This window comes from Panulirus ornatus, chromosome 17 (genome assembly GCF_036320965.1).
Source record: "Panulirus ornatus isolate Po-2019 chromosome 17, ASM3632096v1, whole genome shotgun sequence".
Taxonomy (NCBI): Eukaryota; Metazoa; Arthropoda; class Malacostraca; order Decapoda; family Palinuridae; genus Panulirus; species Panulirus ornatus.
Window position 1 is genome coordinate 5,415,460 of NC_092240.1, and position 21,723 is coordinate 5,437,182.

Consider the following 21,723-nt stretch of genomic DNA (forward strand, 5'->3'; position numbering starts at 1 on the left):
GAAAGGGATCTGTGGTTTCGGTGCATTATTACATGACAGCTAGAGACTGAGTGTGAACGAATGTGGCCTTTATTTTCTTCTCCTAGCGCTACCTCGCGTACATGCGGGGGGGAAGGGGGTTGTTATTTCATGTGTGGCAGGGTGGAGATGGGAATAGATAAAGGCATTTATAGTCATTCTATAGTCATTCTTGGGTATGTTGGGAGTCAGCTGTGGCTTGCTAAACTTGGGCTGTCAATACAACTGCACTGGAGTCTACTTATGCTATTGTCCCCTTTATCAACAAATATAAGTTAAGACATCGTACAAAACACCTGTTTTTCAAGTTCAGTACCACTCTAGCTGAGTACTCCCGCCCAAAAAATATCTTTGAAGAACCACTTATGATAAGAAAACCACTTTCAGAGGACACCGTCGTTAAGGATGCCACAACCTAAAGGACTACGACCAGAGATAACATTGATAACCCTTGTTGCTAACTATCATGCCTAGTCAAGCGCTGCTAAAGTCATGACATATTCTTTTTTAACTGTATCTAGCGTCTATCTAGAAATTTGTTAGCGGCATGAGCTACTTTCATAACCAGCCTCACCTGCAGCCGCTGTCTAGCGACTTTTATAATCAGCCTCCGCTGCAGGGCTACCAAATATTGAGAATTTATAAATGCTCCTTGCTGCTTTTATATAAACTTCATTCATTTAGCTTCATTGGAAGCGTTTAGCAACCTTTAATCTAGAATTTTTAAATAAACTATGTATCAGCAGTCTGATGAATAAGTAATGTAATAAATTACAAACCGTAAAATTTCAATGTAAACTTATTGATACTTAATGAATACCAGTCTCCACAATGTACATGCTTCAAGTTTGTAGGCTAACATGTTAAACAGTCATGTACTTACTATTCGCTGGCGTTTATGGTTTATTAAATGTTGTTTAACTAGCGGGTTAACATTACAATGGCCTGTCAACTATTCTGGTTGCACTGTGTATTTCTTTTTCTTTTTTTTCCCCCGGGTCACGTTCAGGATGTGGGTCAATATTAAACGAGCAAGCCCTTACTGGTGCATGTGCACCTCACCATCCTTTCCGTTCCTTTTAGGTCAGCGTTATCCACTTTTCTCGACTAATGGTTACAAAATTAAGTCATCGGCACTGATTGCCTTGGCAGTAGACTGGCCTCAAGCTGAAACCAGCCACACACTCTTTCATACCCGGTTGCGGCCCGAGACTAAAGGGTATTACACGAAAATTTTCTTAACCAAGGTCAAGCAGCATAAAATACACTCAACCTTTCGCAGGCAGGTAATGTTAAGTAGCGGCAGATGTCAAAACAAATTTGGTAAAGTGTACGAAGGCGATCTGAAACGATTTTGCAAAATTCGTCGTAAGTGCTCAATATCAGCTTAGATAACGAATACTGACCAGCATCGCCACGAACAAAAACAGCAATAAGCGTTCACCAAATCAAGCAACTCGATTGAAAAAAAAATAAAAAAATAAAAAAAAGACGAAGTCTCCTTTCTTTACAAACGCCACTGAAGTTTGTGGCAATATGGAAAATAACCGATATCATAAGGAAGTGTCTTGTGGAATGGTATCATTAACTGGTACATTGAAAGCTTACAAATATCCCACAGAACCAGAACAAGAGATACGAACCAGGGACATGTAAACGAATTCGAATAAATAATATACGTACATAATATTAAAAAGAACATTCTTCTATATTTGGACGAATTTATCGCTTACCTTTGAACTTGGTGATAATTCAGGGTACAGGTCGCTTTACGCACCGTATACGTAAGCTTGTAATCAGTATAAGGTGGACTAGATCGAGGAACGGTGGTACAGTTCCGGAATTCTTACGTTTATAAGGAAAGGCCGGTGCAAGAGGTAAGCGTATATTTTAATGAAACAGTTCTAAGATTCTATTCACACTTGCTACCAATGAGTATGAATCATGCGGAATCCTAAAAAAATAATAATATATTCTGACGACTCGGCAAGCATGTGCATTTCTCACCCCCACATCTCTTTTACTGGGTAGTATTCCCCATCTCGCCTGTGGTGTCTGGCCACCGCCTCCCTGTTTAAACCAGGGGTTCGTGTCCTCTCGTCCGGCCGTTCTTGCTATAATAAATGTTTCATTTACACGCTGCATTTTTAAGCAAAATCAGGTGCTTCTCGTAGCGGTTGGCTCCAGTACACATAAGGTATACCTTTCTAGCTTTGTTCTACGTCTGATACATATTCTGTAATCATTAACAAACTTAATCTATAAAAATAAAAGACGCAGTATGTCATTAACACCATCCAGCAAACAGCTGTTTTATCAGTAAATCAAAATTTCGTATTTCAAATACTTTGGTTTTCTTAGGACGCCATCTACCCGAATACCAAACAACCGGGTAATTCTACGCTTAAACAAATACAACCCATTTCTAAAGATAACCCTGGTTTTACAGGCAATAACAACCCAGTTAGGTTGACAAGCGCAAAGTGGTATAAAAACAAAATGACGCAACAAAACGCGATCTTAGTTATCCTTCCTTCCAAGTTTTAGTATAAAGGCGTGTAAATGATATCAACAGTTACACAAAGGAATACATTAATGACATATTTCACTAACATGAATATGAAATTATTTTTCCCTGGGACACGTTTTCCCCCATTATATAATATTTCTTCGTCTTCAAATTCCGTTAATTGCTTATCCAATTCATTACACAAAACTGAACACCGTACTTTCAGTCATAAAATTAATACTTTAAGCAGTAACAATGAGATACAGCAAGTTTTTATTTGATCGCCGTTTCCAGCGATAACGAGGCAATGCCAGGAAGAGGAAGAAAGGCCTCATCCTCTCACATCCATTCTCTAGCTGTCATGTATAATACACCGAAAACAGAGCTCCTTATCCAATCACGCCCCACAGAACTTGTCATGGTTTATCACGGACGCTTCATATGTCCTGGTTCAGTCCACTGATAAGACGCTGACCCCTGTATACCATATCGTTCTGTATCTCGCCCTCTTTTTCAACCCCAGCAACTTCCTCTTTATCTCCTGCCGCTTTCTCTTACACATCCCCCAATTATATGCATTTCTTCCCTGTATGTACCACCTGATAGCGTCTCTCTCCTGTTTCATCAGCAACTTTACTTCTCCATCCCACCGCTCACTACCCTTTCTAGTCCGCCGATCTTCCACCTTTCGCATGCCACATGCATCTCTTGCATGTCAGCACTGCTTCCCTAGATATCTCCCATTCATCACCCACTCACCTTGCTTCATTTACTTTCACATTTTGCTATTCTACATTCAATCTCTCCTGGTAATTCTTCGGACAAGTCTCTTTGCTAAGCTCACTTACTCTCACCACTCTCTTCTCACCGACAATGTTTCCTCTTCCGAAAACCTCTACAAATCTTCACCCTCGCCTCCACATTTACATCAAAAACCTCTTTTTTACCCTTGCCTCCACAATTTTCATCAAAAACCTCTCTTTTACCCTCGCCTCCATATTTACATCAAAAACCTCTCTTTTACACGCCTAACAATTAATATGTATCCAATAATGTCCGTTGACCATCTCTCCTACTTACATATGCATACAGTGAGTTATGGAGGTTTATTTTTGTCTGTATAATACACGGTTATTGGACTGACAACACTAATCCTAGCCATATAAAGGGGAAACCTAGATAGAATGGTGAGCTAGTATGATTAAGGCATGAAGGTAAGACTGTAATTTGCGTCGGTTTTCATAGAGAAGAAACGTTATTGCAGACAAGTTTGATTATTTGGAAGTGAAGTTTAGGAAGGTTACTACAGGAAAAGCTCAACTGAAAGTGGAGTCGTGCAAGGGAGGAACACTACGGTTGCACTGAAACCTCAGATGAATGGGGAAAAATTACAGCGCAGTGTGTTTATGGGTCGAGGCTGGAAACAAGTGGAGCGGAGATGGATAACTTCCCTTGGATAGCTGGATTTTGGACAGGCTTAATGAAGATGTGAAAATGGTATGTGGTGTAAAAAAGAAAAAAAAAAGTCATTAGAAAGGTATATGGATGAAAGTCTACAATGGTCACGCTACGTAGAACAGCAAATGATAGTCTTGTCATTAATATAACATGGTCATGCTATGAAGACAAACAATATGGCTTATAACATACGGCAAATGAAAGCGTAGTCGAGAAGATACACTGTAAAGCCTGAAGGAGCAGAGGGGTAGGGGGAAGCAAGGAAGGAATGAACGAGGTGGTGAAAATAAATGACTGGGGAATCGGTAGCAACGGAAGCATTTTATGTATGGTAGAGTGCGTAATGAAGATTACTCCCAGCTGGGGGGAATCAGAGGAATGAGCAGAGTGAAAGGGGGGGGGGGGATAAGGAGCGCTCTTATCATGTGTCAAAGTCCGTGTTTCATTTCAACACACTGGGCATGGGATGAGGGTGTGTATGAATGTTGTGGAGGCTATATGTACCTGTCCCATCCCAGTGACGTCGGCTGTCGGTTGGACAACTGTTCCAACGCCTAACTTTGGCCGCCATAATGCCATAAACAAATGTATTTTTGTGAGTATATATATATATATACAATTGAGTGGGAGAAGTATAAAAGAAAGAGACAGGAGGTCAAGAGAAAGGTGCAAGAGGTGAAAAAAAGGGCAAATGAGAGTTGGGGTGAGAGACTATCAGTAAATTTTAGGGAGAATAAAAAGATGTTCTGGAAGGAGGTAAATAGGGTGCGTAAGACAAGGGAGCAAATGGGAACTTCAGTGAAGGGCGTAAATGGGGAGGTGATAACAAGTAGTGGTGATGTGAGAAGGAGATGGAATGAGTATTTTGAAGGTTTGTTGAATGTGTCTGATGACAGAGTGGCAGATATAGGGTGTTTTGGTCGAGGTGGTGTGCAAAGTGAGAGGGTTAGGGAAAATGATTTGGTAAACAGAGAAGAGGTAGTAAAAGCTTTGCGGAAGATGAAAGCTGGCAAGGCAGCAGGTTTGGATGGTATTGCAGTGGAATTTATTAAAAAAGGGGGTGACTGTATTGTTGACTGGTTGGTAAGGTTATTTAATGTATGTATGACTCATGGTGAGGTGCCTGAGGATTGGCGGAATGCGTGCATAGTGCCATTGTACAAAGGCAAAGGGGATAAGAGTGAGTGCTCAAATTACAGAGGTATAAGTTTGTTGAGTATTCCTGGTAAATTATATGGGAGGGTATTGATTGAGAGGGTGAAGGCATGTACAGAGCATCAGATTGGGGAAGAGCAGTGCGGTTTCAGAAGTGGTAGAGGATGTGTGGATCAGGTGTTTGCTTTGAAGAATGTATGTGAGAAATACTTAGAAAAGCAAATGGATTTGTATGTAGCATTTATGGATCTGGAGAAGGCATATGATAGAGTTGATAGAGATGCTCTGTGGAAGGTATTAAGAATATATGGTGTGGGAGGCAAGTTGTTAGAAGCAGTGAAAAGTTTTTATCGAGGATGTAAGGCATGTGTACGTGTAGGAAGAGAGGAAAGTGATTGGTTCTCAGTGAATGTAGGTTTGCGGCAGGGGTGTGTGATGTCTCCATGGTTGTTTAATTTGTTTATGGATGGGGTTGTTAGGGAGGTAAATGCAAGAGTCCTGGAAAGAGGGGCAAGTATGAAGTCAGTTGGGGATGAGAGAGCTTGGGAAGTGAGTCAGTTGTTGTTCGCTGATGATACAGCGCTGGTGGCTGATTCATGTGAGAAACTGCAGAAGCTGGTGACTGAGTTTGGTAAAGTGTGTGGAAGAAGAAAGTTAAGAGTAAATGTGAATAAGAGCAAGGTTATTAGGTACAGTAGGGTTGAGGGTCAAGTCAATTGGGAGGTGAGTTTGAATGGAGAAAAACTGGAGGAAGTGAAGTGTTTTAGATATCTGGGAGTGGATCTGTCAGCGGATGGAACCATGGAAGCGGAAGTGGATCATAGGGTGGGGGAGGGGGCGAAAATTTTGGGAGCCTTGAAAAATGTGTGGAAGTCGAGAACATTATCTCGGAAAGCAAAAATGGGTATGTTTGAAGGAATAGTGGTTCCAACAATGTTGTATGGTTGCGAGGCGTGGGCTATGGATAGAGTTGTGCGCAGGAGGATGGACGTGCTGGAAATGAGATGTTTGAGGAAAATGTGTGGTGTGAGGTGGTTTGATCGAGTAAGTAACGTAAGGGTAAGAGAGATGTGTGGAAATAAAAAGAGCGTGGTTGAGAGAGCAGAAGAGGGTGTTTTGAAATGGTTTGGGCACATGGAGAGAATGAGTGAGGAAAGATTGACCAAGAGGATATATGTGTCGGAGGTGGAGGGAACGAGGAGAAGAGGGAGACCAAATTGGAGGTGGAAAGATGGAGTGAAAAAGATTTTGTGTGATCGGGGCCTGAACATGCAGGAGGGTGAAAGGAGGGCAAGGAATAGAGTGAATTGGAGCGATGTGGTATACAGGGGTTGACGTGCTGTCAGTGGATTGAGTCGGGGCATGTGAAGCGTCTGGGGTAAACCATGGAAAGCTGTGTAGGTATGTATATTTGCGTGTGTGGACGTGTGTATGTACATGTGTATGGGGGGGGGTTGGGCCATTTCTTTCGTCTGTTTCCTTGCGCTACCTCGCAAACGCGGGAGACAGCGACAAAGTATAAAAAAAAAAAAAAAAAAATATATATATATATATATATATATATATATATATATATATATATATATATATATATATACTGAACAAAAAGTAAAAACCACAGAACACCATTAAACCTTTCGTTATCTAATTTTGGGAATTTTTTTTTTTTCCTTTCCTAGACATGTTGATTTCGGTGAGCGAGGCGCTACATCTGGCAGGCATTATCCTGCTCATTCTTGTGCTTCTGTTAATTCTCTTGCCTAGTGGTCGACCCAGGAACTTCCCTCCAGGTAAATAATCCATTATATATATATATATATTATATATATAATACTTAATCGCCATCTCCCGCGTCAGCGAGGAGCGCAAGAAAACAGACTAGGAATGGCCCAACCCACCCACATACACTTGTATATACATAAACGGCCATACACGCACATTTACATACATATACATACACAGAGCATACATATATACACATGTACATTTCCATACTTGCTGCCTTCATTCATTCTCGTCACCACCCCACCACATGAAACAGCATCCTCCCCCCTTGCGCTGATAGAGAGAGAGAGAGAGAGAGAGAGAGAGAGAGAGAGAGAGAGAGAGAGAGAGAGAGAGAGAGAGAGAGAGAGAGAGAGAGAGAGAGAGAGAGAATGTTCAGTGACACAAGATTCTCTGTCCAGGTTTGCCAATATTACCGATTGTGGGCTCCTTACTGACCATGCGTGGTGGCCCAACAAGGCAGATCTTAATGGATCTCAAGAAGACCTATGGCAACATGGCAAGCTTTGGCATATTCGGCACTAGGTATGAAATTCATCTGTACTTTAAATATGTACTTCCAGTACGGAATTTTTAACGGGTGGTTTTATGTATATATATTGGAAAGGATCACAATTTTACGCGTGATCAAGATATTCCTATGAGTCCATGGGGAAAATGAAACACGGTAAGTTCCCAAGTGCACTTTCGTGTAATAATCACATCATCAGGGGAGACACAAGAGAGAAATATAACAGTCAGTTGTATATCAACTGACTTATATTCCGTGTCTCCCCTGATGATGTAATTATCACACGAAAGTGCACTTGGGAACTTATCGTGCTTCATTTTCCCCGTGGATTCACAGGAATATATATATATATATATATATATATATATATATATATATATATATATATATATATATATATATATATATATGAGTTGTACCGTTTACGAGATATGAATGTTACATCAAGTCCCCTTAACCGCGAAACTTGGCAGTACTCATCCACCTGGACATGACAGTTCCACCTTACTATATATATATATATACCCTCAGGCTGGTGTTGGTGAGTGGGTTACCCATGCTGAAGGAGGTCTTCTCTCAAAAGGTGTCTGCAGGCAGACCCGAGATGTTATTCAGCACCACAAGGAACGTCCTGCTGAGTGAAGGAAGAGACGTCACAAACATTGGTCAGTTGATGAAGGATGGTAATGATATACTTATAAGCATCTTTTTCCAATGTTCCCTCTGTTCTTTTTTTGTGTTACAGTGACCAATGCTGAAAATACGGGTAAAACATGCCTCCCTCAGTGTTATGGCCGCCGTCTGGGGTAGTAGGGAAACATGGTAACAAAAAAACGAACGAAAAGATCCGCCTATAAGAGGGTACACTGCGAGGGAAGAGGTCACCTCCGGCGAAGCTGTATCATCATCAGTGGACAGAAAGGAGTACAGTCTCATCGAAGAACCCGCTTCGAAAGAGTCCATAATAAAACCCTGCTCCAGCGTACAGCGCAGCGTCGAAGATCAATGAGCCGCGTATACGGGGTATGACGGTGGAGACGATGAATCATAAACAGACCATACATGAATGATCACACACTAAGAACACTGTTAGGGCGTAAACGGTTAAAAAAAAATAACAAGTGCATACTTATCACGGCGGCATATCGGCCACTTAGCGTAATCTTATCTTTTTGCATGAAAAAAAACAAAAAATCCTGCTAGAGTGTTGGAGAATCCTCAAACCAAATGTTGCATACGGTAACCACGCATACGTGAATCCTAAAAGCAAATGTTGCATACGGTAGCCACGCTTATTATGAATGAAATGGAAATAAACTAATTGGAACAAATGATTAGGGTAGCAGACATGTCGTGCATAGCTGCCAGACACTTGCGGCTGATGAGTCTCTGCAGCACTAAACATCTAATGTTGACAAAACCTAATCTTATCTGTGATTCGTACTCTTGACTGGAGATATGAACATATCTTATTACTGTACGGTAAGCAACGTTGGACAATCATTTTATTATTCATATCCTACAACGTTACCATGGTGTAATATTAATAAAACCATTATGAAATAGAATACACGATATCCGCTCTTGCCAGTTTCCGAGACACAAAGTGACAGTGTAAACAGTAACAAACTCTATGCCTGAGAATACGCACATAGCGACCGTTAGAGCCATGTCTCACATGCGCCTTTAGTAAAAACTGAAGACTTCATATGACGTTTTTCGAAACAGGATGGGTGCATCTGTTTCGATCACGAAAAAAAGAAAAAATGTCATGTTTTGTTTCAAGATACAAGGCATGCAACAATTGCATCACATAATTATAAGTCACAAAATATATAAAACATACATATACTGTATGGTATATGCTCACCTCGTGGTACATTCGTCTAAGGCAACAGGTGTGCGTGAAGCAATTATTCTATGTTGAATATATATACTGTTTTTCACATGGGTACAGTGAAACGTATTTACGTTACATTTTCATGGTTATCACAATAGTAGCGGAGAGCAACCAAAATCATCAAGCAATGCGATTCCAGTCACCCTTACCAACCCTACCGAGCGAGAGGACAGAACTCGTACCGTTCATTTTGTTCAAATTCACCCGCATAGTTTTCATTATTATTATTATCATTATCATTATTATTACTATTATTATTATTACTGTGTGAACTACAAGTTTTACTCGTCTGCATTCTGCTCATGGACTCAACATGTGACACAAACCCTTCATGGATTAAGGCAATGCAACAACGTCTATACTGAATAGAACGTACTCTCGCCACTCCTCAGATAACGCCACACTCACCTCACGAAGATAAAAGTACTGGGAAATAATCGCTTTCCTTGAAGCATGGACCCACCCGAGGAATGTGACCTCCTTCCTGTGTCAGCAGCAGGAGGTCTGCCCAGAAGGATCGTGGGGCAGGGGAGGTAAGGTTTCGGTGCAGTACACATGACAAGACAGAATGGACGCGAGCGGATGTGGCCTTTTCTTCGTCTGGTCTATATATATATATATATATATATATATATATATATATATATATATATATATATAGATAGATAGATAGATAGATAGATAGATAGATAGATATAGATAGATACATACATACATACAGAGATAGATATATGAAGGTGAAATCGCACTTCAATAGTTAATACAATCGGATAATTATCAAACATGTGATTTTTACTTATACATGAGGCACGACATGTTTCGTGGAGACAACCCACCTCATCAGGTGCCAGTACTTAACGAAGTTTATTAATTCCCGATTTCACACTTGGTTCCCGCCGTACAACACTACTCTTTCTAGGCCAAGCACTGTCTGATGTCCGATGAAAACAGACAATAACATCAACATAGAAGCAACGCACAAATTAAATGTGCTCAGGACACTGATTGGCACCTGATTTGGATAAGAAAGGAATCCTTCAACACTCTCTACAAACAATTCAGTCCCTCCACCCTTGGTAAACTACGCCTCATCTGCATGGTCTTTCCATCCTCTCAAACATAAATATGACAAACCTGCTAACACAGCACTCACAGAACAATCACTCGCTGCCTATCAAAGACACTCAACACAACGGCAGATAAATAGAGTTCCTCCATGTCCAATCCAACCTACACATGAACGCTATTCAAGATCCCTTCCAACCATACCATTCAATATAACTCACCACCAACTCCAAAGTTATAATATAAAGCTCACCCCTACCTCATATTTCAGTAACCTCTACTCACAGTTATCCCCTCACCCCTAACAAGAGTCATGCTTGCTGGAATAACCTCTCGAACACCAAATAACCGACCTGCAACACCCAGTCTTAAGTAAATTCCTTCCAACCCACCAGACATACGACCATGAGAAATAACACTCCCCAGACAAGCATGAGTCACGTTTCCGATTTCGACATTACGCATCCCTACAACACACACTACAAACATCGCTTCAATATCTTTCACGCTCACGGTGCAGCTACCATAAAGACGACACCGAACACTTCCTACTCCGTAGCCGAGCACTCTCCCCCCCAACACAGCATACATAAAATCACTACCAGTGGATGTGGCCGGCTTCCTGAGCGCTGCAGGAGTCTCATAAAGATAGAATGAACTCTTGGGGCAGGAAGTACGCCTTTTATGTAAGCGTCTCTACTCTAACGCCGCCATTTGTTCGATAAAAAGCGTACTCTACGGGTGGGTCAAGGATATGAAAATGGAGTAATGGCATTTCCCTCCGGTAATCCGTGACGGGGTACGGAGATATCGTAAACTCGAACGATAACGATAACGAATCATTCACGGTATTCAAGTCTACTCCTACATTTTTTTTTGTGTGTGTCACTTTTCTCCCTTTCCCCATAATATCTTTCCCTTTTTCCATGTTCCATTTTTCTCCCTTAGCCCATATTATCTTCGCAGCTGTAATTTTCAGTAATATCCCTAAAAAACCTCCCCTCATTTCTTTACCTATTTAAGTAATAGCCTCTTATCACACGCACGCTGACTATCCTCCTCCTCCGCATTACCATTATCATTATCCCTTTACGCTAGCTGGGGTGCCCTGTACCAAATCTTATGTCCTAGTCAAAAATACTTTCTAATGTAAGTAGCTACTCCTTGGATCCTTCTTTAGTTTATATGATGCAGTTATATGATGCAAAAGTACTCTGTGTCTTCCCAAGCAGTGTACCACGAATAACTGAATTCGTATACGTGTAAAGAATGATCAGGCACGAATATCATCTGCATAAAAACTCAACGAGTTCTCTATCATTTATGTTTATTTCGTCTGTCTACAACGCTGTCTTCACTCTTTTCTTCTTCCGGTTGTCGATTTCACTTTACCCATATCAAAGACGAGGAACTACTCCTCCCCCTGTACAACCACATATTGTTATCAGTCTAGGTAATCATACATACTACATTACACATAACATATAAAGCTAAAATTATACGTTTCCCTCCTTAGCGTAAACCTTAACAATTCCTCTCTTTGCTGGACACACACACACACACACCACACACACACACTGGCCGCATCACAGCTCAGCCCACCAGTTAGATTGGACACGGGTTACTACATGCGGCAGCATCTCTCAGCGCAGGTGTGGTCGGGTCGTGGGGACGTGCCTGGCAGGACCAGCGACGCTTCGTGCTGCATCACCTGCGTAACCTAGGCTTCGGAAAATCCACTTACGAGCCCATCATGATGCAAGAGATCATGGAGTTGCTGGAGTACTTCGCCAAAGAGGAAGGTCGACCCATTGCTATGAAGGTGAGTACGGAGCTCAGGGAAAACTAGGAAAAAGTCAAAACCCTGGCGATACTCCACCCCACCCCCCACCAATCAAATAATGTACGTATAATCGGAGTGATATCATTCGTAAACAATTCATACCACGTCAAAGACCACACTCTCAAAGAAAACCTTCGACAGCTAGGCCTTTAAATAAAATGCATCCTTCAACTTTCGTAAACGTCCTTTAATTGCATGCTTCGTTTTCTGCATCAGGAGGAAGGTGTAATCCCACGTTCCTCACCCTCACCTTTTGCAGAACACCTTCAACCGGACGGTGGTGAACGTCCTATGGTGGATGGTGATGGGGAAGCGCTACCCTTACCACCACGTCAAACTCCACAAGCTCCTTCAAACCTTCCAGTCACGGGCAGACCTCAACCTGCTTAACCCTCTGTACTTCATCCCTGGCTTCCTGAAGGCACTCCCCAATTTGCCGGTTCTTGGACGGACGACCGACACTACGCGCAGCGTCCTTGCTTTCGTCAAGGTTAGTGAGCTATAATGCTTATCCTAGTCTATTCACAGGAGAGTCGGATCTGGATGGGTGCAAGTTACGTCTTATTAGACTACTGCGTTATAAAAACAAGAGGTTGTACCTATCTTTTATATTTTACGCTACTTAGCATAGCTTGTTACGAAATTGTAATTTTCCAAATTAACAGCCGAACTTAGCTCATCAAGGCGTTAAAGTTTCGATAACGCAACGTAAAATGCTAAAATGTTTTTGCTACCCCAACTCAACTTAACCAAACCTAACCTAACCATAATGCCGTTATGTTAAAAACTTCCGTGTCCGTTGCTTGCAATGAAAAACTATCATGAGGGCGTTTAGTGCAGCAGTCAGTCGAGACATTATGCTTTCATGACACCCTTATCCACGAAAAACAAACTACACCACAATGGCCTAAGCTCTAACACAGAAAAAAATAATATCAGTAAATCTTAGGTCCGATTTTGCTTTTACTTTGGCTGCCAATGTGCTATTGACTCAATACCAAAACAGCCACACAGTTTAAGATGTAACCCAACTAATCGTATACTAAACCCGTCAGGCGGCTAGACCCACTAGGCTCCCTCATTGGCTAGCCTTCAATTTTCCGAAGGTGACTCACGTTTCTGGTTAGTCAGTCACTCTTGGGGCATCAACAGCTTTGTCCCTCATGGCATACATCAAAATAATCCCTCGTGCAACTACCTCTCCAATCATAGCCACACGGGAAGAAACAGTTGTCAATATATGCAAGCCCGTCGCCAGGGAGTTTCGAGGCAGAGGCGTACCCAGTGGGAACGGGAGCAGCCGCACCCCTCCTCCCCCTTCAGTTAACGATAAACAAACACAATTATAATAACCAAATTATTCTTATAATCATTCTAACACTTTCAGTCCCTTAAAACGAAGTAAAATCTGACCTATTCACGGCGACGAAATACTGAGAGCGACTCGTATTGTATCATCTTGTACTCAAGTGACACGATTTGCTGGATGCTCGCACGAGTGGCTGCCCATAAGAGAACGTTCCTCTTCCTATCTATAAGGTCCCTAGCAGGTTGGCAGTCCATCACACATCTCCAGCTGGTACACCAGTATCAAGTGGTAACATCTCAAACCTAACACATTGACACTACGTCAATGTGTCAAACCTCCACAGAGGTGACCACAAAAACACAAACAAAGGAAGAAGAAGCGTAACTGGATCATACCGTCATTGTTTCAAAATGTGCCGTCGAAAGCCACTTACACGGCACCATCTTTTGGCGCGTTACTTTACTAATTACATCCACAGAAAATGTAGTTTATCACTGCGGAGAATTCGTGTTCTAGGGGCCACTGTGTATTTTTGACGATGACTATGAATGGAATAATTCATCTTTTAAAAGGGACCTACACAGTATATATATATAATGTAACTAGTTCATCGCGATTTTGTGTTTATATATATACTTCATAACCCCAAGGTTTTATGCTGGTTTCTCTTTCCCCTACACTTTTGAATCATAGGTACTGAGCTCTCGAGTGGAAACTTATGTTAATAAAAAATTGAAATCAATTAACTTTGACAGCAGTAGAAACTAGCAATCAGCAAAACAGCACTGTAAGTTCTACATGGACATGATCGTTGAATAAATTCCAACGGTGCTACTGTATTTACCCTTACACACAAAATATATGCTTATACACATATGAGAGACATAAACATTTTTTTTTTATTCCTCTCGGCTAAAATAGCCAAGATTAGTTTGGGTATTTACCAAACGCAAACCTACGTGAAATTATACTATGCTATTCTTTATATTTTAGCACGTACTTGTGTAAACACAAACACACACACACACACACACACACGCGAGCAGGGTCCTCACGAGCGTAAAACCCTCCTCCCCACACAGCTCAAACTGGTAATAAAAAAAAGTTCTCAAGTACATGTAGTATCATTGAAAGTTACCATGATTGTGGAAACGTTAGTTTAATATCCTTGAATGTTATGCTACTAAAACACTCTCGCCACCAGACTGAACTTCGTGAGTTATCGGAAAGTGAGGATTTGTGCAACAACGCATCCTTGGCAGCCATGTACTTACGAGAAATTCATAACAGTAAAGACGAGTCTTCTGTTGTCCACAGTAAGTCTTACACACTGGTTCAGTGTGTCATTTTTATAATCCATGTTCTATATTTGACATTATCCTCAATACTTGTCGACTTTGACCAATGTCTTGTGTTTCAATTCGTTACTAGTTACCTGGCTTGTAAACAAGCAGCAGTTTCAGAGATGTCCTCTTGAAGTACACCTATCTTCCTGTTTTTTCACAGTTTCTCGTAGGAAAAAAATCAGAAAAGCAGTCCTCTAAAACAGTCATTATGATTTTCAATTGTATGATATTAAAGATGAAAGTTTTATTAAGATTTACCACGTTATGGGAAAATCTTGATTTAATAAAAGGTCCTGAACTTATTCATTTGTTCATCTCGATGTGCTTTATCTTGTGTTGCTACTACAAAGTCACACCAAGTTCTCTCAGAAACAAGAGGGGCAACTTTCTGGTTAAACGGAATTTTTACGCACTTGAACCGTTCAGCGTTTCAAATGTGGCTAGGCTTGTGTTTGGCTAAGATCAATTGTTACTCACAGTCCTTTCCTGAGTAACGGTTGTAATACGTTATATATCACTTCAATATACATTACTAATTCTTTAAAACGTTAACATGATACTACTGTTTCACCAGTGGACAACCTTGTAGCCGTGCTGACGGAGATGTTCGTGGCGGGCATGGAAACTACCTCCAGCACTCTGACAATGGCGATCTACCTGCTAGCCAAGCATCCAAAGATCCAGCAGCGACTTCAGCAGGAGTTAGACCAAGTGGTGGGCAGAGACAAACTGCCAAGCCTCTTTGATATGGATGAGTGAGTGATGGGCAAAATGAGGGATCATGATATTACGTAAATCAGTAAGAGGTGGGCAAGGGAAGGCTATTCGGTGTTTCTTGAGAATAGTATGTGATGTATCTCTTACGTAAAATCATATTCATTAATTTTTGTTACTGTTAAAGAAATTTCCAACTTGCATGTACCAGAGTAACATGAAGCGACATTACGCAGTAATCATAACGTTCATAGGTTATATGGCCATTGAGCAAAGCTAATTCAATTAAACCTTTTACACCATTATACAACTAAAAAGAATTCTCTTTATTGATTTTCTAGATTGTACTACACCTCTCTTGTCTTCTTAAAACCCCTACTGCCAAAGGTTTTCATGCTGTCTAGCCAAAAGGAGGAAACAAAAGGACTTGACAAAAGAGAAAATAGCTTCAATTATTAGTCTGTACAAGGTACAGAGGCCAGTAAGGGGAATTCTAGAGATGACTGGTTCATACCTATCTTAAAAAAAAAAAAGCACTGAATGTAATTTGAACACTGAAAATTGTACTACGTAGCTCCTCTTAAATTCTTCCTTCCAATGTTTCATTCTATGACTGCTATCCTCTTCACAAGCTTAGCTTCCTTCATGCAGGAAATTTTCATTGCCCGTTTTTGGACCTTCACTGGCAAATATGTCTCCTTAAGTGGTGTCCTGGTGACAGGTTCGACACTAGCAGTCTCCATGCTTCCTTTTTTTTTCTTTTTTTTTTTTTACAATCAAATCCTCGTAATTTATCTCGTGCGAGAGAGTCATTACCTTGCCCAATTTCACATCTTTTCATCTTCATCAGTTTACATTTAGCCGGGGCGGAATTTCATTAACTATGTACCTGACCAGAGCTTGAGCCTGTTTAGGTATCTTTTTCATTTTTCACAATCCCTAAATATTCCTAACTTCTCCCATAAGTTTAGTATTGCCTGCGGATATACTCAGGTCAAATCTGACCACCTTCCCTGGTCTCTTGGCGCAGCGAAGCGCTGCCGTACACCATGGCCACGATCCACGAGGTCCAGAGGAAGTTAAACCTCGTATTGTTCGCCCTGCCTCACGCCACCATCCAGGACTGCATCATGGCAGGCTACTATATACCAAAAGGTAAAATTGTTTTCGTACTCGCGCACCGGAACACACATCACGATTTTGAGTGATCGGGGCCTGAACATACAGGAGGGTGAAAGGCGGGCAAGGAATAGAGTGAATTGGATCGATGCGGTATACCGGGGTTGACGTGCTGTCAGTGGATTGAATCAGGGCATGTGAAGCGTCTGGGGTAAACCATGGAAAGTTGTGTGGGGCCTGGATGTGGAAAGGGAGCTGTGGTTTCGGGCATTACTGCATGACAGCTAGAGACTGAGTGTGAACGAATGGGGCCTTTGTTGTCTTTCCTAGCGCTACCTTGCACACATGAGGGGGGAGGGGGATGGTATTCCATGTGTGGCGAGGTGGCGATGGGAATGAATAAAGGCAGACAGTGTGAATTGTGTGCATGGGTATATAGGTATGTGTCTGTGTGTGTATATATATATGTGTACATTGAGATGTATAGGTATGTATATTTGCGTGTGTGGACGTGTATGTATATACATGTGTATAGGGGTGGGTTGGGCCATTTCTTTCGTCTGTTTCCTTGCGCTACCTCGCAAACGCGGGAGACAGCGACAAAGCATAATAGATAAATAAATAAATAAATATATATATATATATATATATATATATATATATATATATATATATATATATATATATATATACAGTATATATATATATATATATATATATATATATATATATATATATATATATATATATATATATATATATATATGTGTGGAAATAAAAAGAGCGTGGTTGAGAGAGCAGAAGAGGGTGTTTTAAAATGGTTTGGGCACATGGAGAGAATGAGTGAGGAAAGATTGACCAAGAGGATATATGTGTCGGAGGTGGAGGGAACGAGGAGAAGAGGGAGACCAAATTGGAGGTGGAAAGATGGAGTGAAAAAGATTTTGTGTGATCGGGGCCTGAACATGCAGGAGGGTGAAAGGAGGGCAAGGAATAGAGTGAATTGGAGCGATGTGGTATACAGGGGTTGACGTGCTGTCAGTGGATTGAGTCGGGGCATGTGAAGCGTCTGGGGTAAACCATGGAAAGCTGTGTAGGTATGTATATTTGTGTGTGTGGACGTGTGTATGTACATGTGTATGGGGGGGGTTGGGCCATTTCTTTCGTCTGTTTCCTTGCGCTACCTCGCAAACGCGGGAGACAGCGACAAAGTATAAAAAAAAAAAAAAAAAATATATATATATATATATATATATATATACACACACACACACACACATATTCGGTTGAAGAAATGTAATACGCCATCAATATGTGATATTTCTATTCGGTTCTGGTGCTAAGATGAAAAATAGATTGATTTTTTGAATCCCCAAATGGGTATCTGTTTCCTGTACCAATATAGGTACAGTGCTCTGACATATCAGATGCCCTTAATGGGTTACAACACTTCCTATACTAACGTTACAGGGACGGTGCTCCTGCCGAACCTGAGCGATGCCATGCGTGATCCTGAACTGTGGAGGAACCCGCAGGAGTTCGACCCCGAGAACTTCCTCAACGAAGACGGAAGCTACAGGAAAAACGAAGCCTTCTTGCCCTACGGAGCCGGTAAGTAAGGCTGCCTGGTTGCATGGCCAAGGGCCATATACAAGGGTGTAGCACAAGGCTGCTTCCAGTACCAGGGAACTGTAGGATCCTTTAGAGTAATAAGTTCTTTGACGGTACGTTGCTCCTGGAGGTACAGCCTCGCCAAAAAGATTTCTTTCGCAGTGTAACCCCAAGCAGGCGAAAACCGGAAATCATATATATAAATATATATATATATATATATATATATATATATATATATATATATATATATATATATTATATATTTTCTTTTTTTTTTTCTTTGTCGCTGTCACCCGCGTTTGCGAGGTAGCGCAAGGAAACAGACGAAAGAAATGGCCCAACCCACCCCCATACACATGTATATACATACGTCCACACACGCAAATATACATACCTACACAGCTTTCCATGGTTTACCCCAGACGCTTCACATGCCCTGATTCAACCCACTGACAGCACGTCAACCCCGGTATACCACATCGATCCAATTCACTCTATTCCTTGCCCTCCTTTCACCCTCCTGCATGTTCAGGCCCCGATCACACAAAATCTTTTTCACTCCATCTTTCCACCTCCAATTTGGTCTCCTACTTCTCCTCGTTCCCTCCACCTCCGACACATATATCCTCTTGGTCAATCTTTCCTCACTCATTCTCTCCATGTGCCCAAACCATTTCAAAACACCCTCTTCTGCTCTCTCAACCACGCTCTTTTTATTTCCACACATCTCTCTTACCCTTACGTTACTTACTCGATCAAACCACCTCACACCACACACTGTCCTCAAACATCTCATTTCCAGCACATCCATCCTCCTGCGCACAACTCTATCCATAGCCCACGCCTCGCAAGAATACAACATTGTATATATATATATATATATATATATATATATATATATATATATATATATATATATATATATATTAGTTACATTATACTTCTGTAAACCAATGAGACTCGAGACAGACATACCTGTAGTATACTAGGTGAAGAACGTCCAATCATTTGACGAGTCGAGCATCATGCAGCAGTTTCGGTAAGTCGTGTGACTGTTTTTGCAGGGAAGCGGCGATGTGCTGGGGAATCCTTGGCTCGCCAGGAGCTATTCCTGATCTTGACGTGCATCTTGCATCGGTTCTTCTTCACGCTGGTGGAAGAGGAAGAGTTGCCTGTGACCAGCCCTATCTTCAACCAGACCCCAGTCTACATTGCCAAAGCTATCCCCAGGGGGAGCCCATTAAGTCCCTCCTGCCACTGCTCTTAGGTTTGAAAAAGAACTTCAAGTACTGTAAAAAAAAAAAAAAAAAAAAACTTTCAGGCCAAAAAGCGCATAGCTTTATAGTTGGAATGTAACATATGATGTTTTTTTAAACTTAAATAATGACTTGAATTATCAAAATTATGCTCCTTAAGACCAGCAGTTTGAAAAATTAATGCAAATTGGAAAAAAAAAATATTGGTAATTATTCTAAACACTAAGGTAATATCAAGACCCGATAATCCTATTTAGTATATAAAAAAGAAAATATATGTGACAAACTGAGGCTTTCCTGAAAAAATGTATTTCCCGAAGAAAATTGATAATTTTCACATCAATAAAGCTCTTAAAAAAAAAAAACTAAAAGGAGATATATTGTGAGGTTTCTAACGCTGAACAAAAAAAATGGTTAAACACGAAAAGATGGTCTATGTCCTCAGAGGGTGGACAAAATATCTTTCTGTCTACAAGAAAAAAAAAAAAAATATTGCGCCAAAAGAGTTCATTGTCTTCATTCTTCGCGCACTACAGGTACCCACGAATTAGCACATGTAATGAATTACCTAAAATAAAGCACTGAAAGACTTTCCTCGAGGGAAATTACCTGATTTATGAATCCCCGACCCTGAATGAAAATGAAGATATAGTCTGTAGTGTGCAGTGTACTATCACACGAATGTGTTACTATGTCCGTCACAGGAGTGCGTAGCATATGTCACAGAACCTTGAATACACCTAACGTACACCATATCAATAGAGTGTGTACCGTGAACTCCACTACACAGAACACCTTTCGTCCATGAAATAGATACTGATGTGGTTATTTCACACATCTTGAGTATATAGCGCGACTGTCACGTAATGAGAGGACTTACCAAAGTCTGAGAGTCACACAACACTTTGGGCGCCATGGAACTTGACCGTATCGACCGAGTCTTAGATAAGTCTAGTGTCTGGGTACGCAAGTGGAAATTGTGCGTGTCACACATCAAGAACGTACAACAGGTCACGAACATATAAGAGGTCTGTTCAAGATTATGAATCCATTATGCGTCATAATGCGTCCTTTTGTGATAGTATGTCTCTGACATTAAATCATTCACTTGCCCAAATGAGGTCAAGACGCGGGAAGCTTCGCTGTTAAGATTGTACAAGGTGATGAAAATATAAATTCCTGTGGAAATGTCATGATATTTCTTAAATGACTCTGTTTCAGACTAGGCTGTCCATCCGTAATGAGAGAGAGAGAGAGAGAGAGAGAGAGAGAGAGAGAGAGAGAGAGAGAGAGAGAGAGAGAGAGAGAGAGAGACGATGCTTGCTTCAGAGTATGTTACCATTTGCGTGTTACGGGGAGAGTGTTTTACAACTGTGTTGCCCCGTCTCTTAAATTTGCATATATGTATCATGTCTTTACTCTCACGTGTACAGAAGCACCCTCTCCCCCCACCCCATCCTTTCCCACCCTGAGCCAGGTACGCATTAATCAACCCCCCCCCCTCTCCCCCAAAGGGAAAGGTGAACAACAGCTGGTTTTGACTTTAAATGTCTTTCTGTTTATCGTGTCACATTATTCGAAGGTTTTGATCTGGCAGCCAAGATGTATTAGTTTATAATAAATTCCCTCTACGAACCTCATAGTTTTTTGCTTTTTTTCCGACTACCTGACCCCCAACATTAACCTCCAGTTACTTTCTCAATGGTAGATTTGACTAGCGTTATTTGATGAATAAACTTTACTACAATAAACGTGGGCAAACCAGGACTGGGAAGTTGGGACGTCTACTTCTTGCCCTTCGCCGCTTTCTCAAATCTATATTGACAAGAACAATCTGCCTTTTATGAAGATATTGTTTTCCCGCTACGCAAAAACTTTTAAATTGCCTTTTCCTTCCTCTCTCTATCTATTACGACTTTTCATTCAAGGCCTGATTAAGACAGGGACTAAGGTCCATGACTGGAACCCTTGCCACACAAACTTTAAACGTTGAAAAGCCCAACAACCAAACCTAACACAAGGTAAGAGAGGCAGGATTGATATGGCTAAGCTTCCTAACGTAATTTTCAAATCAATACCAATAGGCTTTCCAGAGTTCTTTTCAAAATAATTCCAATATTT

The 21,723-nt window shown here is 41.1% G+C and overlaps 1 protein-coding gene and 1 long non-coding RNA gene across 3 annotated transcripts in view; one reads left to right on the top strand and one right to left on the bottom strand.

Moving 5' to 3' along the window:
* LOC139754524 (uncharacterized) overlaps positions 1-21,723 on the bottom strand; it is an 83,997-nt gene that overhangs the window by 21,309 nt on the left and 40,965 nt on the right. For both annotated transcript variants that reach the window (XR_011713897.1, XR_011713898.1), the window contains exon 4: positions 19,322-19,496. This is a non-coding gene — a long non-coding RNA (uncharacterized lncRNA). The remainder of the gene's footprint in view (positions 1-19,321; positions 19,497-21,723) is intronic.
* LOC139754521 (cytochrome P450 2J4-like) lies at positions 1,808-20,195 on the top strand. Its single transcript, XM_071671828.1, has 11 exons — positions 1,808-1,895; positions 6,820-6,930; positions 7,327-7,450; positions 7,968-8,101; positions 12,054-12,223; positions 12,504-12,734; positions 14,758-14,869; positions 15,474-15,654; positions 16,644-16,768; positions 18,203-18,343; positions 19,411-20,195. Exons 2-11 carry the CDS (start codon positions 6,822-6,824, stop codon positions 19,611-19,613), a joined length of 1,530 nt encoding a protein of 509 aa, XP_071527929.1. The 5' UTR covers positions 1,808-1,895; positions 6,820-6,821; the 3' UTR covers positions 19,614-20,195.

Coding starts and splice junctions, on each gene's coding strand:
- LOC139754521 (XM_071671828.1), top strand. CDS start 6,822: ATGTTGATTTCGGTGAGCGAGGCGCTACATCTGGCAGGCATTATCCTG. Junction 8,102..12,053: donor AAGAGACGTCACAAACATTG/GTCAGTTGATGA, acceptor CTCTCAGCGCAG/GTGTGGTCGGGTCGTGGGGA. Junction 16,769..18,202: donor AGGCTACTATATACCAAAAG/GTAAAATTGTTT, acceptor CTAACGTTACAG/GGACGGTGCTCCTGCCGAAC.